This window comes from Ostrea edulis, chromosome 2 (genome assembly GCF_947568905.1).
Source record: "Ostrea edulis chromosome 2, xbOstEdul1.1, whole genome shotgun sequence".
NCBI lineage: Eukaryota > Metazoa > Mollusca > Bivalvia > Ostreida > Ostreidae > Ostrea > Ostrea edulis.
The window spans coordinates 19647278-19665366 of NC_079165.1; the positions used below are offsets into that span (position 1 = coordinate 19647278).

The following is an 18089-nucleotide window of genomic DNA, read 5'->3' on the forward strand; positions in this document are numbered from 1 at the left end:
AATCAGTCTGTCCATCCCTCTGTCTGTCAGTCAGTCTGTCCATCCCTCAGTCTGTCCATCCCTCTGTCTGTCAGTCAGTCTGTCCATCCCTCAGTCTGTCCATCCCTCTGTCTGTCAATCAGTCTGTCCAATTGGTTTTCCAGACTTGCTTGCTAGAATTCATTGGAAACTTGCAGTGTAGTTTTAGAGTGGCAAGTTACTGATCAAGTTCGAGTTTTGTAATGTTTGATCAACGGGTTATTACATTTTATGCTCTCCAAAAGTTTTTAGGGGAATATTAAGACAAGGACTTTTGGACCAATGTCTTTCAAGGCCATTTTAGAAAGGTCAAGGTCACCCAGAGCATGTAAAAGTTTCTTATTTCAAGAGTTTTTGATATAAAAGTTCCCATCTCCTAAACCTTTCATCAGAGACTCATCATAATTGATTACAAATATTCCTTGAGACAGGGACTTTTGGACCAAGATCATTTTTGAGAAAACTACAGGTTGTTGAACATAGTCAGATTTGAGGAAATATTACAAAGTGAATACGTGGTTTGTCATATTAATCTTCTCACATTTTTTTTAAATAAGGCCTTTTTTATACCACTTGAAAAACTTGTGTATTGCAAGGATTTAATTCTCAACAATTGTTAGCTCACCTGAGCTGAAAGTTCAAGTGAACTTTTGTGATTGCCTGTCATCCGTCGTCTGTCTATCCGTCTGTAAACTTTTCACATTTTTGACTTTTTCTCCAGAACCACTGGACCAATTTCAAGCAAACTTTGCCAAAAGCATCCTTTAAGTTGGGTGAAGGGCTTTCATGTTTGTTCAAATGAAGGGCCATGTCCCCTTCAAAGGGGAGATAATTACAAAAAATGCAAAAATAGGGTGGGGTCATTTAAAAATCTTCTGAAGAACCACTGAGCCAGAAGAGCAGAAATTTACATGCAAGCTTCCTGACATAGTGCAGATTCAAGTTTGTTAAAATCATGACCCCTAGGTTAAGGATGGGGCCATAATAGGGGATCAAAGTTTTACATACAAATATATAGGGAAAATCTTTAAAAAATCTTCTCAAGAACCACTGGGCCAGAAAAGTACAAATTTACATGAAAGCTTTCTGACATAGTGCAGATTCAAATTTGTTAAAATCATGACCCTCGGAGGTAGGATGGGGCTGCAATAGGGAATCAAAGTTTTACATAAATATATAAAGAAAATCTTTAAATGTCTTCTTCTCAAGAACCATTGGGCCAAAAAAGTTTACATAGTGCAGATTCAAGTTTGTAAAAATCATGGCCCCTGGCGGTATAAGTTGGGACCACAATAGGGATCAAAGTTTTACATGTGAATATATAGGGAAAATCTATGGGCCAAGGTGACTCAGGTGAGCGATGTGGCCCATGAAGCTGTTGTTTTATATTCTTTGATGTTTGAAAAAATTACAAATTGTTGAACTTAGTAAACTTTGGGAAAATATTTTTAACAAACAAAGCTTTTGGATTATCTATTTACATGTATCTCCCGTCAAAGTTTTATAAGCTTGGACCTTTTTTATACACTGCAAAAGAATGTCACAGGTTGATAATGGCTGATACAACCTTAAGTAAAGTTCTACAACTCATGGCTGAAGAAAATCATTCTACATAAACTTGTGACGGGCGTATTATGTACCATTTTCTGTACTGTTGTTTTCAATTTGATGATAAAGAGCAGATAGTACATATAGACATATTTCATCAACAATATTCAAACTGTTACTACATTGGTTGCTATATAAAAATTAATTTTGATCAATGAATTGCTAGCAGCTTTTGTCACATTTAAAAACCAGCCCTTAAGTAGTTTTGAGTAATGAACATTTTTGTGTAGATATAATAAAATGTCTCATTAATTATTTCAAATTACAAGTGGTGCAAATGTGAAGTTGAAAAAATTCAAATCTGTACATTTTTGAGGAACCTAATACATAATTCTTAGGACTCAAACATTTGTTTAATGCGTATCAGCAAACACGAAGATGCTCTGTTGTATAGAACATTTACTCAAACCTCCAATTAAACTTGGGGACACTTGAAATTGGTAATACCCATACATGTATACATATTTACTTTGGCATCCCCTCTAGTGAAGTATTTCGTTGTGCCTTAGATCAGCATTTCATTATTATTTCCATGAAGGTTATCATTTTCATGAAGGCCTCTTTGAAAGCTTTTCTGATTTGTACTTTCCTAGCCCAGTGGTTCTTGAGAAGATTTTTAACGATTTAACTTAAAAGAATGGATGAAAGATAATCTGTACCCTTTAATCAATAGGTATCTACATGACTTGCACTTTGACAGGGGTGGTCTCAACATTTGGTTTTATTGACCCACATAGCTTCAAAGTTTGCTTAGTTTTTGTACTGAAATATAAGGCTGTACATCATGGAAAAAAATATATCCTGAAACATCATACTTTATGAAAAATTCCATAACATCATCATCTGTAATGTCTTTAAAATTGAATGGTTTAAGCTCACATAAGTGAGCTATTCTGAGCACTTTTCCTCTGGCGTCAGTCTACTGTCTGTATATACGTAAACTTTTAACACTTTTGACCTCTTCTCCAGAACCACAGGGCTAATTTCAGCCAATTGCCACAAAGCATGCTTGGGTATAGAGGATTCAAGTTTGTTCAAATGAAGTGCCATGTCAATTTTGAAGTGCGAGATAATCAAGAATAAGTTAAAAAAAAAAAAAATTGACATCTTTTAAAAATCTTCTCAAGAACCACTGGGCCAATTTCAATCAAACTTGGCACAAGTCATTCTTGGGTGCTTATTCAAATTTGCTCTATTTGTGGTCCCCTGGGGCATGGTGTTGTCACATTAGGGAATCAAAGTTTTATATGGGAATACATGTATATAGGAAATATCTTCTTCTCAATAACAGCAGGGCCATTAATACTTGTATTAGTATATGCAAGTAGTGCAGATTGAAGTGTGTTCAAATCATGACCATTGGAGGGGGGGTAGGATGGGGCCACAATAGGGGACAGATATTGCCCTGAAATTTAGTCACAAGGTTCCTCATGGAGGAATACACGTTCAGTTTGTATTTCAGCTGAATTGGTCCATCTGTTGGTGACCTACTTTAGGGCTTAAAATAGGTCAAAGAGTTTTCTGGACTTTTTTTCTTTACGGATACAGATATTGCCCTGAAATGTAATCACAAGCTTCCTCTTGGAGGAATGTAAGTTCAGTTTGCATTTCAGCTGGATTGGTCTGTCCATCTGTGACCTACTTTAGAACTAAATGTAGGTCAAACAGTTTTCCAGACTTTTTATCATTATTACGGATATAGATATTGCCCTGAATTAAGATCACAAATTTCCTTTTGCATTTCAGCTCAATTGGTTCACCATGACCTACTTTAGGGCTAAAAGTAGGTCAAACAGTTTTCCAGATTTAAAAAAAAAATTCCCTGAAATTTTGTCCCAACCTCCCTCTCAGAGGAATACATAATCAGTTTACATTTCAACTTCATTGGTGCACTGTGACCTAATTTAGGACTAAAAGTAGGTCAGAAAGTTTCCTGGACTTCTTAATTCTCATCATGAATACAGATATTGCAACCTTCCTCTCAGAGAAATATATGATCAGTTCACATGTCAGATAGATTGGTGCACCATGACCTATTTAAAACTTTTTTATTCAGAATGTATGATATCCATTCAGAGTGCATAATGTGCTTATACAGGTTGAATTTCACTGTCTGACGGGCATATGTTGTACTGTTTGCGGTACTCTTGTTTATCTTGTGACATATTGTATCATTGTTGTATTATAACCCTTTGGGGCTAGGTTGGGGTCACAATATGGTTCAAATTTTTCATGACAATAAAAGTTGCAAAACTTTTAAAAATCACGATAGCTAAGCAATGTGTCGTATGGGCCTCTTGTCTGTCTCATTTTATTGATATTTATCACTCATGGATACTAAGGCTTGCAATGATGTATATTTACATTCTAGTACAGACCTGTTAATTTTTTATGTTCTAGCTGCCCGAAGATTCAAAGTGTGATAAATCTTGTGACAGGCCCTTTCAAATGGAGCAATATTTGATGTCCAATGACCTTTGACCCACTTAATTTTGTGTCGTAAATCTTATGACAGAGCCTTTCAGATGGAGCAATATTTGATGTCCAATGACCTTTGACCCACTTAATTTTTGAACTGCTGAGAGAGCTTTGATGTTTATCGGTTGGATTCACTGTGACAAGGCCTTTTTCACCGTGCTACACGTGCTCTGTGACCTGGGCTACCATACACTAAGCTGTCGCTGTGGAGATTCATATTTTAGAAACACATCTTTTTACATTTTAGTCAGTGTTTGTTCTTTGTGGTGTTTTAGAATCCCTGGAGAACTAGGTCCTGTTGTTCGGATGCTAAATCCACCTCAGACTTATGCTCAAGCCGAGCGGCAGATGAACCTTGTGGTGCCGAAATTCAAGAATGCTGCTATAACCCCTACCATGCGACCCATTCACTGGACTCCCCCACAGAAAGATATTGATGATGTACAGGTGTATAAAAGGTTAGTGTTGTAGGTACTATTGGCATTATACTTCTGGCACAGAGTAAACTCAGCTGCACTTGCATTTAGAAAAAAACATTTAAACACTATGTGCTTGCAGTACTTTTGAAACCAGAGAGATGCAATTTCAGAATTAAGGTGTGCTTGAAAATGACCTGATATCATTCATTGCACATGTTCATTTCATAAGTATTAATAAGATATGGTCGAAACAATATTTTATGGAATTAAATTTATACTACTGATAATTAGTTTTAAGACTTTTTTGACAATAACATGAGTATGTACCTTTGGATTTTACTATGTAATTGTAGCATATATGCTTCTGTTCCAATTTACATGCTCTTCTTGTATTCATTAGGCCATTAATAAGGAGTTTAGTCATTTCCTCACACCTAGTTTATAATCACATCTAGTTTACAATTGTTCCTGAAAGAAACTGCATGAATAAAAAAATTTGTTCTCCAGTAGGTAACATAGAGTTATCTCTCTTGATATTCCTACACAGTTATGGAATACACATGTAATTGTGCCATTGGATTTTCTTCCAGAAAGTTGTTGAGGTACAGGTATAAGTATTGACAGCTTCTTTACTTATATCCCTGATTTCTTTTATCTCATTTGAGATCTATAATCCTGAATGTTGGTACTAGATATATTATTCAAAAATAGCATTTTCCATTCCCTAAAATGACTGTGGCTAGTACTGGTTTTCTCATTACTAAGGGCATTTATGTTAGTCTGTCTCTCTGTGTCTCGAAATCTGTGATGCCATTTTTATAAATGTTTGACAATGTTTGTTGATCTTAGCTGCAATGTAAGATGCATCTAGATAGTCTGGCATCACAAAGATAGTATTACGTCTGGCATCACAACCTGATAAACACAACATCAAAATCAAATGGAACACACAATATCGGGGCATTGACCAAATATCCTGTTGTTTATTGGATGAGCTTTATATGGTCGATACAAGGTACAGGATACAGGGCTGTAAAATACCCTTTATTGTCACCAGCCCAACCAGACTGATAGGGAATAATGTCAACCACTCAGCAGAAAAATTTACAGTTCAGAGTTTTCTAGAAATTAATGAACATATTTAATTTTAACTTGATATACCTCAGAGAATATTTTTGTCACAGGTATGTGAGATCTATATTTTATAATCAGGTTCACAGGTATGTGAGATCTATATTTTATAATCAGGTTCACAGGTATGTGAGATCTATATTTTATAATCAGGTTACCCTAGCTTATATCTACAGGGGAGTGACAAATGTGCATTTAGGATTAGATAAGTAGGATTTCCAAAATGAAGTTTCAGAAAATTGTCCAGTCCCTTCTAACTGACTGGTGCAAATGTTAGTCAGTCTGCCAGACTTTTAACCAGTCACGGACTGACGCACATATGTTAACTACAAACTCTGAGGACATACATGTACATGTATATGGAATTGTACAAAAAAATCTAGTGTTGCACCCACGCTGTAAACCAGACAGTGCTATTGCTGTATACAGGCACCCACGCTGTAAACCAGACAGTGCTATTGCTGTATACAGACACCCACGCTGTAAACCAGACAGTGCTATTGCTGTATACAGGCACCCACGCTGTAAACCAGACAGTGCTATTGCTGTATACAGGCACCCTAAGCTTGAGGACATGCATTTTCTGTATGTTTTTGAAGTCTTATATATATATATTTTTTTTTTTTTTTATCTTCCACCTTCAACTTTGACCCTCTAAATAAGATCAGGGGATTTCTCTCTGTTCTAAAAATTTCATTAATATTCACCACATTTAGCCTGCTTATTTAAGGTAAGGTTTGCAACATTTTAACAAATAGCCAACAAAGTCATGTTTTATATCATGTTCAGTAAGAAATTGACTTTTAAAAAAATTGCCCATGTTGTTTTTTTGACCAGATGGGCTTAATTTTATGTTTTACATTTTCTGGATCTTTGTACAAAAGGGGACACTACAGTGGTATGAAAGCTACACGAGACAAAGTTATGGGGTAAAAAGTTAGTAGAATTTTAAGAAAGAGTGGGGGGGAAAAGTATCATCAATCAGATTACACTAATTGGTAGAGAAATTTTAATTCAAAACACAAAAAAGCACTTCTTTTTTTTCTTCAATAAAGTATAAATCAGTTGCCATGGCAACAAAAAATGCATACTGAGCAGCTTAACAAGGTCTACGTCAGAAAAATTTCACTTTTAACATAGTTGGATCATAAACATTAATTGACTACCCACCAAGCTTTGTTTCCATGGTAAAGATTGAAAATAATTATTTCATGTATGCGATTTGTCACTTTGTTTTATAATTGTATAACTTTTGAAGGGTGCATTGAACATTTTCATGAACGAAATATGATTCCAACCCCAAAATGATAAACTATAGGTATATCTATTTGTCAAGTATGGTAGTTTAACATTTTCTCCTGTTTATTTAAACAATTTTGCTATCAAGAGATGCAGATCAAGCTGAAGATTGATGAATTTAAAATTAGATGTTTAATAATTATCACAAGTTAGACACAAAAACAAATATGAACAAATATGTGGATGTCTACCTTAGAAATGAAATATTATAATCGATCAAGATGTGTTATTTCAATTCAATGTCAAGGGGACAACAATGCAATTATCACAGTACCGTTTTCACAGTACTATTTTGTCATAAATTCCGTGTTTTGTTCGCACGAAACTGTCTGAGATACCACCTTTAAAATAAATTTGCACTTTTTATTCCATAGTTTGATGTTTGTTTACATTGTTGGACAAACGACTATCACCTTCAATTGTTTAAGCTTATAGAAGCGATGTATGTGTGTGAATCTGCTTGACAAATGTTTCTCAAATGGTCATTTATTAATTTTCTTTGATATTATAAAAGTCTACAATTTTTCATACATAGTATGTGCCATCTGGTAATTTTGAATTTATGTTGTGACATTGAAATCACCCCCTAATGGGCATTGGCATTTAGAATACAAGGAGAAAGTCATGACACACTTTTTAGCTCACCTGACCTGATTTAGCTTGAGTGATCTTTTCTGGTCGTCCATCTGTCTGTAAACTTTTCACATTTTTGACTTCTTCTTGAGAACCACTGGGCCAATTTCAACCAAACTTTGCAAAAAGCATCCTTGGGTGAAGTGCTTTCAAGTTTGTTTTTTTTCAAATGAAGAGCCATGCCCTCTTCAAAGGGTAAACAATCACAAAAATGCAAAAATAGGGTGGTGTCATTTAAAAATCTTTTTCTCAAGAACCACTGGGCCAGAAGAGCTGAAATTTACATGACAGCTTCCTAACATAGTGCAGATTCAGGTTTGTCAAAACCATGACCCCTAGGTTTGGGCCACAATAGGGGATCAAAGTTTTGCATAAAAAAATATAAATGTATAGGGAAAATTTTCTTCTTAAGAACCGTTGGACCAGAGAAGTTTACATTTACATGAAAGCTTCCCAACATAGTGCAGATTCAAGTTTGTTAAAACCATGTCCCTCGAGGGTACATTGTAGGTTGGGGCCACAATAGGGGATCAAATTTTTACATGTGAATATATATAGAGAAAATCTTTAAATATGGGCCAGGGTGACTCAAGTAAGCAATGTGGTCCATGGGCATCTTGTTCATAGTGACATCATCATAGAGTGTAAAGTGCACAGAGGTACACCAAGACTTATCTCCCTGTTGTTGCAAACCTTACCTTAAGTCTATTTTCCTTCAGCTCTATATCTTTTTCATCCTGATACCACCATTTTATGCATGATGCCATTATAGCATTTGATGCTACGTGATTTCCCCTCTCACCTGGAGTCGCAGTACTTCACACACAGACTCACAAACGGATGAGGATAATCTAAAGGTCAAGCAAACTGGACTCCGAGATAGAAAATCGTCAGCTGAGATAGGAAAATGGTCTTGGGGTCATGTGATTTCCTCTTTCACTGGAATTCACAATACATGACTGTATGTCAAAAAACCATAACACACCTACCTCCATTTACTACTTTGCCGGGGATATATTAGTTCATTTAGGGCAATTCTAGTCCTTAATTAATTTCCTTTACATAGAAAAGCATTGTTATAAAATATGAGTCAACATTGACATGATTTATAAAGTTAGGTGGAATATGATGAATTGTACAAATAAGGATTATGGGGAAAAAACCAGACACATGCCTTAGGCAGATGACAGTGCATCATTGATGGAGAAGTCGTGGAGGGGGGGAGGTAGAGTTGATATTGCAATCTATATGGGGTACAGTTTTATACCTATTAGAGCAATACTAGCTTTCATTTTGGTGTTGGAATTTTTTTGTTGTAAAATTATGATTTACTATTTTTATGACGGAAAAAAATAAGGTTTGTAAACTTTTGTTATCAATATTTGTGTTAGAAACCCTAGCTATCCAATGGCTCTGACAGAAGCAACATTGCATTTTATTGTCTTTCTATATTAAATTGTATATTCAACAGAACTGAATTCTTTATTTTGATAAAGTCTTAAACTTGATTTTAATCTTATTACTGATTATGGTTAACTGTCATTATATAAATTGCACATATTTACAACAAAATAAATTTTCAGAATTTGAGCTACATGTAATATTGCTTTAATTAATATACTATCTGAAACAGGATATGAATGAGAATTTTTTATATATGTGTGAATTAATTCCATGAAATGATGTTTTCAGTATGTCATATAAAAAAGATTCACATTTTTCCTGATGTTGATATTTTTCTGGTAATATGATCATTTGACAACCACTTCATCTGTAGCTATATTCCATTTGTAATATTGATTCATGCCAATTTCATACTGATTTCGATTACCAGATACACATGGATAATGACTGAAATTTAGCTTCTCTGTATTGCAGTATGATCTCAGCAGTTCGAAACAAACATTTAGAAGTGGAAGGAACCCGTCCTGAGCCCACCCCATCTCCTATCTCGAGATGTGACTCTCCCGCCAAATCTGTCAAAAGTATTCACTGGATGCTGGGTAGCAACAAACATCCTACATTTGATGTAAAGGTAATGAATGATGTCTCAGCATTCTCGAAATTCATAGTTCATCTGGTTTTTCTGGGCAAAGTTAGATTGATTGATTATATGTTGTTTAACATCCCACTCAAGAATTTTTCTCTCATATGGAAATGTCACCATTGCCGGTGAAGGGCTGCAAAATTTAGACCTATGCTCGGCGCTTACAACCTTTGAGCAGGGAGGGATCTTTATCATGCCAAACCTGCCTCGGTATTTGTGGTCTCATCCAAAGGACCGCCCCATTTAGTCGCCTCTTATGACTAGCAAGGGGTACTGAGGACCTATTTTAACCTGGATCCCCATGGGACTTATGCAAAGTTTTCATGTACAGTATGATAACTTTTAACAAAGGACCATAATCTGTACATTGCAAGTTATCTGTCCCGTGAAGTAATTGCAAGCAAAGCTCGTGTTGCAAAGAGCACCAATGATTACAAAATGTGAGACATGATTTGCTTTTCATCAGCTGAAAAATAATGAATTACCCATAGTGCTCTGGAAAAATGTCGCTGTCACTATGAAACTATTGTTTTCTCACCTAAAATTCATCTTAAGGACACCCCCTGAATTATGTAATTTCTCCTGCTTTGAAAAAAGTTATTAGATAGTACATTGCTTGCCTTTACATTAACCCTTTCTCTACCGGCACATTTTAGAGATGACAAAATTTTTAGAATTAATTTAAATCAGTATGATATATACATGTAGTTCTTATGGCTGTAGTTTCAGAGATTTAGAGGCATTTCTTTTGCATAGTCCTGTTTTATGCGCCAACGGTCAAATGCACCAGTACGGTATAGAGAAAGGGTTAACATGTTTTGTAATCTCTCCTAGGCATTGCGAGGACCTCCCTAAACAGGTTTAGTCACAGAGAGAGAGAGAGAGAGAGAGAGATATTAGCTTCGAAAGAGAGATAGTTTATTTTATTAGTTTCGAAAACATAATATACTTTCAAAAACTATATTGCAAGTTAAATATTACTATAGTTACCAAAGGTCTTGCAGCTTTCAGTTATTACTAAAATACGTACTACACAGTTATATTGACATATTTATGTGACTCTAAAAGCATACAAATCAGATCAAATCCAGATCTTTGATTTGCTCCGATATTCTGATGTCGCTAATACAAAATTCTGACGACAATCTGTACATTCCAGGTCACATCAGCATGCACTCCCACCAGTAAACTCAATGTTATTAGTTAAGTCATATATAGTAAATTGAAATGAAAGGCTATGAAATAAGATATTGTTCAATAACATTACTTTTAATATAAGTTTTCACTTCCATTCTATATCATTATAACTGTGGAATACATTTTGATAATATCTGCAAGCTGTAAGACTAGTAATTTTTCATTTACTAATTAGAAATTCTGCAATATACTTGTTGAAATTAATGAAATAAGACTCTCTCTCTGTCAGGCCTATTTTAAAAAAAAACACAAATAAGTATATTATCAAATTCTTTATCATTTCCAAGAACTGCAAGCACTCCAGCCAGTAAGTTTTACATTATTAGTCAGTCATATATACAATACAGAAAAAATATTCTACATTGATATTTCTCCTGATTGAATACAGCTAATGGGCACAGGCTGAGTGTCATCATCTGCATGAAGTGACAATGTGTTTACTGTCAGAATACAAATAAACCCCATCAGTGTTTGTTGTGAGATTTTTCAATATTAAAATGGAAGAAAGAGAATATTTTCTACATGTAATGCACATCTCCTGTCCATTTCAGTAGTTTATCTATGATGCATTTATTAGCGTGCATGTCAGTCTTGCTCCCAATTGAACATCTACATTTGATGTGAAGTTCAATTTATGTTTTCGAAGTATTCCATTATATCAGTAGATGATGGTCTTAAATGATTTTGTCACATGTCTGCTACACATTTTTGACATGTTTATTGTAAATGCCTGCATGCATGTCAGAACATGTAAAAACCTAATTAAAAAAAACAAATAATCTCGGAGTCCATATTTTCTTCTAAATTTGACCAAATATTTTGGATACGTACATTACCAATTTTCAATGTCTTTTTGAGCATATATATGCATGACATTTCACATCGTGTTTTTTTTTTTATCCCCAATAAATTACTATCAGAGATTTGCATGGCTCGAATGAAGCTGGAAAACCAGTCAGATGTACCAAACATAGACAGGGTATCAGAAAGAAATATGGCCGCGCTCCTTGTTCATTTCTCACAGGTGTGTCTATTTAGAGTTTCAATAGAGAACAATGCTTTTGGACATTCTGACAATGAATTTGGACATTTCTTTCTGATAACACTTTTGAACAGTTGCAGGACTTGACACTAACTTAATTTTTTGTCACCAGTCTAGCTGGACTGATAGGGTATAACTGATCTGTACCTGGAAAAAATTACCAACCCAGTGTTTTCCTGAAATTATATGGTATAAAAATCTGATTCATTCTCATCATAAAAATCATCGCTTCCTCCTTATAATTTGGCTTTCTTTGTCTGACAGACTCAGGATTCCATTGATGGATGGCAGGTAATGAGTTATATATATTTGTCTTTAGTGGGTTTTTCAAAATCAAGTTTTGAAAAACCTGACTATAGTGCCATTGGTGTGACTGGAGTGAATGTCAGTTCGAATTACAATCAGTCATGGACCGACATGATGGGCATATGTTAATTTCGAATTCTGTTCTGATAAATGACAATGCCAATTTCCCAATGCCAATATTGAAACTATAATTAGTAAACAGTGCATTATTATTACTAATAGTAAGAAACTGTATCCATGAAAGCCGAGTATAGATGTCATCCAACAAAAAGCTACGAGAGTGAGTTGTGTGTTCTCCAAGATCTTCTTAATAGTAAGACAGCGCTTACTAATCGTAGTTTCAAGCTGCATGATCCGATGTTCATCTATTATTCTTTTTCAAATTGTACAGAATTACTTTATCGGAGCTGAATTAGTTTTTAAAATTATTCACTTTACCCTAAGTAAATGCTTGAAAACATTTACATGTAAAAGAAAACAGTGACAATAAATATAGTGGGAACCCATAAATACATTTGTCACTTGTCAGGCCACTTTATAGATAGCCCCATGGCTATGAGGGGAATCCCAACATGATGTACATAACTCAGATGCAACTGTCTAAATCTAGATTTGAAAGAATATAAAACAACGAATTACTAAGAGGTATTTGATATTTTTTCTCTCCTAAACTTATGGCATGGTACTGTAGTAACAAAATACACAGATTTACACAGATAAGACCATGCACCAATGATCTTGGCTCCAGAGTCTGAACTGGTCATGTGACTGCCACTTGATTGGTCTTCTGAATATGCATTAGAAATGGCCAAGTGACATTTGTTTGTAAACACCAATTTAAAACCAAAATAATTCTGGTTAAAATGGATGAAATAATGTATGACATGTCATCCAGCCTGATAAACAGTGTTTTTAACAAGGTGGACAAAATTTGTCAAAGTTTGGACCATATGACGTACAACTTTCAGTTTTGGCATTGGGAAATAAATCATTTGTCAGATTGCAATGTCCAAAAGTATTGTCGGATTTCAGTGTCCATTCTTTTTGTTTGTTGGCATCCATCTGTTGCTAAAGACAATGGAGACCTGCAACAAGTCAGGCTGCTTTATCAGGACAGTGCCGACTGTGGTTGTCAAGTCCAGGGCAGTGCCGACTGTGGTTGTCAAGTCCAGGACAGTGCCGACTGTGGTTGTCAAGTCCAGGACAGTTCCGACTGTGGTTGTCAAGTCCAGGACAGTGCCGACTGTGGTTGTCAAGTCCAGGGCAGTGCCGACTGTGGTTGTCAAGTCCAATTTTAGAATGAGAGGTCCTCTGACATGTGTTACACGTGAAGTCTGTGACAGGACTGATTACGTTGTACACGTGAAGTCTGTGACAGGACTGATTACGTAGTACACGTGAAGTCTGTGACAGGACTGATTACGTAGTACACGTGAAGTCTGTGACAGGACTGATTACGTAGTACATGTGAAGTCTGTGACAGGACTGATTACGTAGTACACGTGAAGTCTGTGACAGGACAGGACTGATTACATAGTACACGTGAAGTCTGTGACAGGACTGATTACGTAGTACACGTGAAGTCTGTGACAGGACTGATTACGTTGTACACGTGAAGTCTGTGACAGGACTGATTACATAGTACACGTGAAGTCTGTGACAGGACAGGACTGATTACGTTGTACACGTGAAGTCTGTGACAGGACTGATTACATAGTACACGTGAAGTCTGTGACAGGACTGATTACATAGTACACGTGAAGTCTGTGACAGGACAGGACTGATTACATAGTACACGTGAAGTCTGTGTCAGGACTGATTACGTTGTACACGTGAAGTCTGTGACAGGACAGGACTGATTACATACTACACGTGAAGTTTGTGACAGGACTGATTACGTTGTACACGTGAAGTCTGTGACAGGACTGATTACGTAGTACACGTGAAGTCTGTGACAGGACTGATTACGTAGTACACGTGAAGTCTGTGACAGGACTGATTACATAGTACACGTGAAGTCTGTGACAGGACTGATTACGTTGTACACGTGAAGTCTGTGACAGGATTGATTACGTAGTACACGTGAAGTCTGTGACAGGATTGATTACGTAGTACACGTGAAGTCTGTGACAGGACTGATTACGTAGTACACGTGAAGTCTGTGACAGGACTGATTACATAGTACACGTGAAGTCTGTGACAGGACTGATTACGTAGTACACGTGAAGTCTGTGACAGGACTGATTACATAGTACACGTGAAGTCTGTGACAGGATTGATTACGTAGTACACGTGAAGTCTGTGACAGGACTGATTACATAGTACACGTGAAGTCTGTGACAGGACTGATTACATAGTACATGTGAAGTCTGTGACCGGACTGATTACATAGTACACGTGAAGTCTGTGAGAGGACTGATTACATAGTACACGTGAAGTCTGTGACAGGACTGATTACGTAGTACATGTGAAGTCTGTGACAGGACTGATTACATAGTACACGTGAAGTATGTGACAGGACTGGCTGATTACGTAGTACACGTGAAGTCTGTGACAGGACCGGACTGATTACATAGTACACGTGAAGTCTGTGACCGGACTGATTACATAGTACACGTGAAGTCTGTGACAGGACTGATTACGTAGTACACGTGAAGTCTGTGACAGGACTGATTACGTAGTACACGTGAAGTCTGTGACAGGACTGATTACATAGTACACGTGAAGTCTGTGACTGGACTGGCTGATTAAGTTGTTGCCTGCAGGTCCTCTTTTTCCCTCCTTAATTTTCTCTGCTTGTTGTATGCCAGCAGTAATGGTAGAGCGGGAGCTTTTAGGCTCTGATGTGAGTCACTCTAGGCTGTCAGAGCAGTAATTATATAGCCTGTACAAATGTCCATGCATACATTGATAGTTTTTGACTGTCCCTGCAGGTGGTAAATTTAACTTATTTAAATGGGTTACAGATCAACTTTGAGTTTGGGCTTTCTCCTACTATTTTTGAAGTTATGGATCTTAAACTTTGCAAGTCTGTTTGCGATCAAAATGATATCTAGTTTTAATTTGATATCTCTGACCTCATTGTGCATTATATATCCACTGTATGCAAATGAAAAAATGTAGAAATTATGTACATGATCGAAAGATATCGATCAATTATGTACTGGTACAATGTATATCTATAATCCAGGTGTAAATCTGGTGATACAATCTGCCCGAAAGACTAATACCAATCATATAGAATATATACATTTGTTGATACTATTTATATTGAACATTTGATATACAGACATAGTTTGATATTTAACATCCCTGTTTTTAAATTTTTAGGGTAGAGGGCGAAACCAGGGGCCATTCTCCAGGGAGTTCACCGTCCGCTGTACTGCCCCAACCAACTGGATGAGGATGAAGTGGGGGCGGGCTAATACAGTGTATCACTGATGATGTCACATCCTGTTCTCATTACATCAGTTCAGCTGCACAGACAGATGGTGGGCGTGATTGTAACAAAATCGAGTGCAACCATTACTGAAGAACATAGAAGAAACTCCAGCAGTTGTCATTGCGTTCCTATTTTCTTGTGTTGATATTGTTTATTGATATGTGAATCACTGTTTATTGATATGTGAATCACTGTTCACTTTCTTGTACACATCTTTCTCTTGTAAAAATATCTTTTAAAAAGGACTCATAGGATATATATGTACATACATGTAATTAGTTACAGAGAAACTTTAACAATTTGCTGCAGACATGATTTGTGATGACTTGATATCTGCTTTATCTATGGGAGCCTGTAATATGTTAAACTTATTGTATTTGCCCCCCCCCCCCCCCCCCTAAAAAGCAGTAATTCATTTTTGAATTGTAAAGTATGAATGACCCAATTTTTTTTCATTGTCGAGGACAGTACAATGTACCTTCAATACCTTGCATTTTAAAACATTTTTTATTTACCACTTTTGTGAATGCACAGGAACATTGAATTTCAGGGACTGTTGGTCATTCTGTCACATTCAGTAAAACACAGCTATATATTGAAGTATCAGGAAGTAGTAGGTGTAATTTATGATATCTGTGGTGTTCTTCATTATATCCAGTAGATCTCTGTAAGCATGTTCATTATAACCTTGTTTTACTGTATACTTTGTGATGTTTGACGTCAACATTCTTTTCATGAAGCACTAATGCACTTCATGAAGCATGCCAGCATGAAACGTCGCAGTTCATACCTTCATGTATTTTCAAAAATGAAACTTATTTCTTAAATATACACATAAGTATTTCATGTGTTGAACCTGATTATTGGAGGAAAATTATATCTTTCTTCTTAATGATTTTCTCTCTAAAAAATCTGTGCCAATCTGTTATAATTATGTACTTTTTCCCCATTATCAAAAATGCCAGAAAAAAGATTGGTATTGCCAAGGTCATTGTGCAAACTATGCCAAATCAGACTCTAAATGAACAGAAATGAAGTACATTGAAGACTATGGGTGAATGGAATCCATCGTGGATCCTTGTGCTTGGATAAATCCACCATGGCAAAATGTGTATAGCAACAGTTGATCATGCTACAGTAGTATTTCTATAAGCTGTATTGACACTGATTTTGACTACGGATAACTCCGTTTACTTAATCAAGATATAGGGCTCATGGCGGATGTAACCAGTTGACAGGAGATGCTTACTCCTCCTAGGCACCTGATCCCACCTCTGGCATATCCAGGGGTCCATGTTTGCCCAACTCTCTATTTTGTATTGCTTATAGGAGTTATGAGGTTGATCACTGTTCGTTATCTTCACATCAGGTTTTGTAAAATTAATAATAAAGGAAGTCTATTCTTCTCGGTAAGCAACATCTGATGACATCTTTAGTATTTTTGTAGCAATTTTGAAAAATTCATTTTGATTTTAGAAGTGTTGATACCAGTAGAATTATATACAAACTATAATTGATGACTTTTTTGTGCACAGTAATTTGTAGCAATGTTTAAGTTTTCCTCTAGATTGTAAAATTGATCAATGATTCTACAAGAAATAGTAATGGTGTACTTTATGATTCTTACTGGTGTAACATCTGAAGCATGGACCCACTGCCATGTTGGATCAATCCAAACTCTTAAGTTACCGCTGTTGATTCTCTACATATTTGATAAAGGGAAAATTTGAAATGATTTTCAAGGTCCTATATATTGTAGTTCAAGGTAACCAAATCAAGCATTACAATGCTAACTTCCAGTTGATACATATATTACTGATATCTGTGGAAAGATACATTTATATGGGCCTTTGATGAAGTAGACTTTTAAATCATTAAGGTGATAGAAAGAATTTTGTCTTGAAGGTCAAAGCTATCACATCAAAACCGATTTGTAGATGACAGACTTTGGTAGCAATTGATGGACATTCTTATGTTTTCACATTCATGACAGAAAAGCATGCTTTTGATTCTCATTGAAGTGCAGACTAGTATTACTTACATATACCGTTGTCTTGGTTGGCTGTTATGTCTATTTCACTACAATGTGCCTTGGAAGTGGGGAACCTAGCATACATATTGATGTAAACTGTGATGTTCTTATTTATTTTCATACTTGATTCTTTTACTTATTGTTTTTGTTACTTGAAATACTGAATAAAATTAGATTGCTCTACATATAGAAAATCGTATGTGTTCTTAGTGCTATTAGCAGGGTCTTCTAGTAAGTAGAATGGCTGTGACTGCAGTATGAATGTTTTAAATAATGGTGAGTTGTAGTCGGGGAAAGTATTTAATGCTAGATGAGATGGTGTAATGGTATTTTTTCTTTTGGACAATGACTTTATCTAAGTGAACTGGTCAACTGTTGGTGTTTTGTAGTGTAATATATATGTACAAGTTGCCTGATTGAGGGAATAACTATCTTTT

The 18089-nt window shown here is 35.9% G+C and overlaps 1 protein-coding gene across 3 annotated transcripts in view; it reads left to right on the forward strand.

The window, feature by feature from the left end:
• LOC125667586 (uncharacterized) overlaps positions 1-17846 on the forward strand; it is a 33026-nt gene extending 15180 nt beyond the window's left edge. For all 3 annotated transcript variants that reach the window (XM_048901161.2, XM_048901160.2, XM_048901159.2), the window contains exons 3-5: positions 4380-4562; positions 9465-9621; positions 15509-17846. In XM_048901161.2, coding sequence (XP_048757118.1) covers positions 4380-4562; positions 9465-9621; positions 15509-15619 — 451 coding nt within the window. In that variant the 3' untranslated portion in view covers positions 15620-17846. The remainder of the gene's footprint in view (positions 1-4379; positions 4563-9464; positions 9622-15508) is intronic.
• Positions 17847-18089: the final 243 nt, after the last annotated feature.